Genomic DNA, 6,732 nt, shown 5'->3' with positions numbered 1-6,732 from the left:
GGAGGGGAGGGGAAAGGAGAAGAGAGAGTCACAACTGCATCTGCTTGAATACAGCAGAAGAACAGGAAAACCCAAAGCATGAGAAGGAAAGAAATAACAAAGCTAAATGCCCGGAGCTGGAGAGATGGCTCAGTGGTTAGGAACACCTACTGCTCTTGCAGAGGACCGAGGGTTGGTTCCCATCTGCCACGTCAGGGGGCTAATAGCTGCCTGTAACTCCAGTTCCGGGGGATCAGAGTCTTCTGGTCCCCACAGGTTCCTAAACTCATGTGGTGCACACAAATACACACAGGTACACACGTATACACATTTTCTTAGTTATGGCACCAAATACAGTATAGGACAAACTCTAAAAAATACAAAATAAATGATATTTTAAAAACTGAGTTTTGATACAACATAAGGTTTGATTCTCTTTATATTTTACAAAGTGGCACCAGTACCAAAATAGCAGCAGTGACAAGAGAGTGAGGCCAACCCATGCGTATGGGTTCTGCGACGCGTGTTCTGCGAGCTCGAGTCCCAGGCCTTCGCTCCCAACTGCCTGGCCTTGGGATGGTGCACTATAATGACATTTTAAAAATCACATTTCACACTCGGGTGAGTCCCTAGTGCCTGTGCTCTAACTGGCTACCTTTGCAAGACCCGCCAGGTTAGGTAAGTCCCCTTAATGAGGACTGGCAATGCTATCTCTGCTTTACAGAAAGGGAAACCAATGTTTGAAAAAAAAAAAGTCTGTGATTCTCCCCCAACTATTGAACCATCAACTATTGATGACGAGTGCTTCCTCACTCCAAAACCTGCCTTCCTGCCATCCTGCTCATCTCTGAGAGAGGAGGAAAATACAGTGCCTACTGCAGGCGGGGATGTCTGCGTTGCTCTGTGGTGCACTGTCCAGGCATCATTAGGGAAAACATGTCTAAGGTCAAACACAGAGTAGAAGAGGGGGGTAAGGCTCATCTTGCACATGTGTGGAAGTTCCTACCCCCCACTAATGGTCACCCAATAGTTAATGTCGCAGGCTTTGGAATAGATACGTCCTGCAGACTGAGTGCAATGCTGAGGTCTTTCAATGCCTCCAACCATGAATTTTCATGGGTTCCATTGTTGTCTTTAACGTAGCCTGAGAACCTCAGGTGCAGAGAACTCGGAATCAAATAGCTGCAAGCCAGCCGAAGCAGAAAGCCAATTCAGGCCACCTGGTGCCAGCCTGGCCTTCTTCTTGAATTCCCAGGCCCCAGCTACAGCAATGACTGATTGAATGGCGGGATTTGCTTCCCAGAGTTCTCAAAGCCAGCATGGGGAGATGATAGCTCAGTGGGTAAGATCTCTTCCCACCCAAGTGTGAGGACCTAGGTTTGAATCCTCAGTACCCATGTAAAACCCAGGCAAGGCTATGCATGCCTGCAACCCGGCACTGGGAGGGTTGAAGTGAGCGGATACAGGGGGCTCAGAGAAGCTCGATTAAGATTTACTGAGAAAACCTGCTTCTGGAGACTATGATGGATGGCTATAAGATGCCCATCATCTGCCTCTAGCCTTCCCATGACTGTGCCCTCGTGTGCCCATACCTCATCTCACTGCCTACCCACCCCCACATCCTCAGACACGTCTTTCCATTTCACTCCCACAGATCCTCCCGTGGACAGATCATGAGTGCACTATACGCAAACTGTTTTCAAGATTGAAATCACAGCACTTCACAGCACATGAAGATAGGGAGAAAAGCAGTTAACATAATTTTACAAATAGAACCGTAGGAAAAGTGAGGGGAGGAAAGAAAAAAAAAAACAAAACAAAACGTTCACGTTACCCGACTGCGGTAAGTCTAGCCTTGAACTTAATTTCCTGGGATTCTTGAAATATCGGTGATCGCAGAGTAAAAGAACAATTCATTAGGCTGTTTGTTCTCTGTGTGTGAGTCGCTGTTGCCATCTACAGTTTAAGACGGGGCTTGCAACACTACAAATCACCAATTCTAAGGCTCCTGGAGAGTGCCATGCTTGCCTGGGGAGCCCAGGCCCTGAGACTGCCAGTTACCTGAAGAAGCAGCTCTTTCTCCACCACCTCTTCCGTCTTGCTGATGAGTCGCTTCTGCAGGGTGTGGATTTTCTGGATCAGCTCGAAGGTGCTAGGGTCACTGGCCTGTCCCAGGAGAAACAGTGGGAGATAGCATCAGTTTCAAAGCACCATGGTCTGTGTGCAATAAGGATTCTTTGATTCAAATGCCTTTCCCATGTGAAGACCTAGTACATAGAGAATTAAATCCAAAGAGAAGAGGCATAGCAAGCGACACAGTCACAGAGCTCCCTAAGGCAGACCACTGTCTCCCACGGTCGTCACCACAGCTCTGATTCACTGATGGAAAGTGAGCGTGTTTGTTCCATCAGAAAGAACGGTCCTAATCATGCAACCATGCGTGATGCTTGGTGTTTTCCGTGTGACATCACATTTTACATCACATGACAACAGTGAGACCACGTCAGCCTTCCCCTTTTACAGACAGGAGAACCTGGGAGCCGAGAAGCCAATTGCAATGGCTGGGGAGAGTCTAAGCTGGATTGGAGATGTGCCCTGCTGCCAAGGCTGTGGTTTTCATTATGGTTTTCTGGGCTTTCCCTCCCATCTCCAGTTTCCATAGGAATAGCTTCCTGAATCCACTCAGCCTTGGGATGCCCCTCTAGTCATTGTCAACTGGAAGGTTCAACACAGCATACCACGGGGAAGGGTTCCAAGGTGGGGCATCTGCGAACAGGAGGTAGGAGAACAGGGCTATGGCCTTTAGCAATGAAATGGAACCATCAACCTGAGAGAATGGAACCATTCTACTCAGAGAAGAGCTACGGGTGTAAGTGGATCGTTTGTCCTCCGGACTTGGAGCCAAAGCTTTGCTTTCAGCCACATTGACACTTTGAGTTAATCTAGCAACTGGATACTTTCAACTACCTTCTTCATTTAAAAAAAAAAATAGAAATCGACATGGAGTTGGAAATTTCCAAGATCTATGTGCTAGCATATGGTATAAAGTCATGTGATGGGAAGCAGGTGCGAGACTTTAACTGCACCTCCCAGGTAGATGCACATTAGCACCAGGTTCGGAAGCTGTACCACTCTGGGCACAGAAGAGGAACAAAGAGGCTATTTCCATGGCTCCAACTCTGCTTACACAGCACCAGCTGATGTCCGTATAGCTGGGCAGGATTTGGCACGAATTCACTTGGCAGCCCTGGGTATTGTTAAAATTCAGGCCTTGTGTTTACACAACTTTAAATGCATTATCTTTAATAGTTTCTTCATTAAAAGTAAATAAAAATAAAATCCTATTTGGGTGGTTTTTCCACTTTTACCCTGAACTTTCTTGTGCTATAGACTTATATATATATTTCAGCGTTGTAATTGGTCAGTTACCCAGTCTCTTGACCAAGCAGACTTTGTCTGTCACTGTTGTCTGCAGAGCTTGTAGTGATGACCAGCAGGAAGCCACAGAATAAAACCGGATGGGACTTTGGCTGTGTCCCCAGATCCTAAGAGAAAGGGTTTGGCTAACAAAAAATTAGGCCTTTAAAAAAGATTGTGTCTCAAAACCATATTTCCTGTAGGAAATGGAAGAATGCAAACCCAGTTGAAAGACGGCTAAGATGTTGGTGGGAGACATTGCTAAAGGCCATTGATAGTCAAGACAACCCCAAAACTACCTGAAAAGCAAAATGTGTATCCATTAATGAAAGCAATGTACAGCTTCCACAGGGTCTTTGGGGGTGGGGGGGTGGGCAGGTGGGAATTTTGTCTAAGACTTTAAAAACCAAACTCAAATTAACCACCTGGCTCTAAAACTGGCCAATTTACATTTGATCCAGTCTTAACCCTGTAGGTGACAATTTTCATATCATCAAATTAAAGGGACTTCTCAGCGTGCTTTAGGTTAGGAGCCTTGAGTGGGTGGAGAGGAGGGCTGGGGACAGGAGGGTTGTGCTAACAGGTGTTACCTCCAGCTTTCTCCATCTGTGCACGTTCATGGGGTTTTCCAGCTCCTCCTCCAGAGCTCGGCACCTCGTCCTTTCCTTCAGGAATTCTCTTTGCATGTGGTACAGCTCCTGCCTGGAGAGAAGACAAGCTTGATTTTGCAAAGAACTTCTCTTGAATGTGCTATCTTTGCTGCAGAGGGCTGGGGAGATGGCTCGGGGTATAAGGCGTTTCCTCTGAAGCCATGAAGGCCAGAGGTTCAAATTCCCAGAACCCATGTAAAAGTCAACCAGGTATGGCGACCCCCGCCTGCAATGCCACCGCTGGAGAGACTGAGGCAGGAGATCCCCGCCCCACCCCCCACCCCCAGATCAGCTGGCTAGTCAGTCAGGCTGAATCTGTGGGCTCTAGATTCAAGCAAGCAATGGATCTCCATAAATAAAGTGGACACTCATAGAGAAAAACCACTGGATAGCAACCTCTGATCCCACAGCACATATGCACACTCACGCGCGTGCCCCACACATGCGTGCGTGCGTATGACATGCATACCCATGCAAAGGTTAATGGATTGATTACTGTAGACACAGTGTATCTGGCATAAAAAGCTAGAACCAGGAAACTTGTTAGCACTGAGAGAGGCCAGCTCCCCAAACCGAGACAGGTCACAAACGATGCTAGTTTGTTCGGAGTTCAAGATCCGCCTTAGCTCCAAACAACAGCAGCCATTAAGCTCTTGACTCTGAATGTTCAAAGAATTTAGAGGCATATGAAAGGATCTAGGTGGGGGAAGTGAATCCCAAGAGTCCCAAGACACATTGCAGTGCTTCAGTCTCCAGGAAACCAGTCAGCGAACACTCTACGTTGCAAGCACCACACCTGACAGCAAGTCACGGCACAGGCACAGGCAATAAGCCAGCACCAGCTATGGCCTCCGACTTCTCTCTTCACTGCATAGTAGAGTCACATGGAGGGCTCCCAACATCCCTTTGCCTGGACCCATTCCCCAGAGGACTTCTGCTCTATGGGGTCTGGTGCACAGCCTGCGTTCCACGAGTTTAAAAGGCCCTGCAGGCAACTCTAATGTGCAAACGATCTGAAGATGCGGAGTTTGGAGCTTTGAAGATATGAAGCACCTTATGTCCCACAGCCGCCAGGCACAGGGCGCTGAAAGCACCCTGAAACCCCGACTTTGTGTCAAACGCGTCTCTAAAATCCTCAGGCACCCCGAGTCACCCCATCCTCAGCGCCCTGAGTCACCCCATTCACCGAAACCTTTGTTGGGAGAAGGAGAAGAGACAAACGTTTGCTTTGACTCACGCAATAAAGACATTGCTATCTGTCCTCATCTGCTGTGGGTGTGCAGATTACTAACATGAAGCCATCTCTTTTACTTAATTGCTTCATTTAAACCAATAATACAACTTCCCCTCATTAACAAGACAAACCATTAGAATTAACTGCATGATGTTCGCTCAACGGGGAGTGCAGAGCAAGCTGCTTGGAATTAAAAGCATATTTTTTAACACTTTGTTTTTCTCGCGCATCCGTGGAAAAGAAAGGCAGAAGTGCACGCTACCACATTTGAGAACTGACTGTTCCGGGAGACTCTGTAAGTCCCAGTACCTTTTTTTCTACCTTTAACGGTAATTACAAGCCCAGACCTCAGAGACATTTAGCTCTTTGCCCAAGGTCACACAGCTAGTAGACAGCAAGGCCACTTGCCGCCGTCGTCCTTGAGACTTTCCTCTCCTTGGAAAGGGAAATAAAATCCATTATCAACAAACTAGTAATATTGACTAGGAATGGATCGAATTTAGTCCTTTTTGTGTGCCATAAAAATCACTTAAGATGATTCAGTGGTCGCTGGGAATGAACCCATCTTTCTCTGAAACATCGGTGGTGTCCTCTCTGAGCAATAAAGTTAGTGGGTGGCACTCCTAACCCCTTCTGTGTTTTTCCTGCATTTCCTAGAATGAAGATGTTTTATTTCCTATAATAATGATGCTACCCTCAAAGAAGTCCAAAGCCAAAAGGGTTTGGTCCATCTTTGATATTGGCAGACTCACAACACCAGCGTCTGAACATCAAAAGTTTCTTTTCTTCTGATTAGGGGCAGATCCAAACAGCATCCTTCTCCCGAGAGAGCCAAGGAGAAGCTCCGCCTCTACAAGTCACCAAGGAAATGCCAGATCCCTCCTTCAGTCCCCTTCGGTGGCCCATAGGAGAAAACCGATCCCCGCGTGGTGCGCAAGTATTAAGACAAGGAGTACAGTGAGCTAAGTGAAAGCTGCAAAGGATGAGTCAGGAGTCAGGCAGGAAGTTGGCTGCCTCGTAGGGAAACAGATTTTCAGACAGTAATAGAATTAAGTTTTCTACCTCGTTCCAGTCTATACATTAGTCCAGGAAAAAAAAAAAAAGAACTGTGCACATTACCAAGACGGCACTTGAATATTGGTGCTCTGTCTCTTGCACACTCCCTGATTAAAGGAATTCCTTGGGGGGGGGGGGGAACTTCTGGATTGTCTCTGGTTTGTTTGTGTTTATGCTTTGATTTGAATTTTCCTTTTGAAAGAGCCAGAAGGGTGTTTTAATTACAATTTGGCTCTCCCCCACACCCTCTTGTCAGAGATTCCCCAACATCCCCTGGTAGAAGATTCCCCCACCCCCCCTGGTAGGAGGCCCATTTTAGTGACCCAGCATGAGCACAGGGGAAACTTGATGGAAAGGTGGTTCTTATTCAATGACCCTTTCATCCTGTGAAGTATA

General features: G+C 47.0%; 1 protein-coding gene across 1 annotated transcript in view; it reads right to left on the bottom strand.

The window, feature by feature from the left end:
- Cfap58 (cilia and flagella associated protein 58) overlaps positions 1-6,732 on the bottom strand; it is a 97,882-nt gene that overhangs the window by 44,823 nt on the left and 46,327 nt on the right. Inside the window, exons 14-15 of the mRNA XM_021151799.1 lie at positions 3,987-4,098; positions 2,041-2,145 (exon numbers count right to left, since the gene is read on the bottom strand). Coding sequence (XP_021007458.1) covers positions 2,041-2,145; positions 3,987-4,098 — 217 coding nt within the window. The remainder of the gene's footprint in view (positions 1-2,040; positions 2,146-3,986; positions 4,099-6,732) is intronic.

The sequence above is a fragment of the Mus caroli genome, chromosome 19 (genome assembly GCF_900094665.2).
Source record: "Mus caroli chromosome 19, CAROLI_EIJ_v1.1, whole genome shotgun sequence".
Taxonomy (NCBI): domain Eukaryota; kingdom Metazoa; phylum Chordata; class Mammalia; order Rodentia; family Muridae; genus Mus; species Mus caroli.
This window is presented reverse-complemented; position numbering and strand designations above follow the sequence as displayed.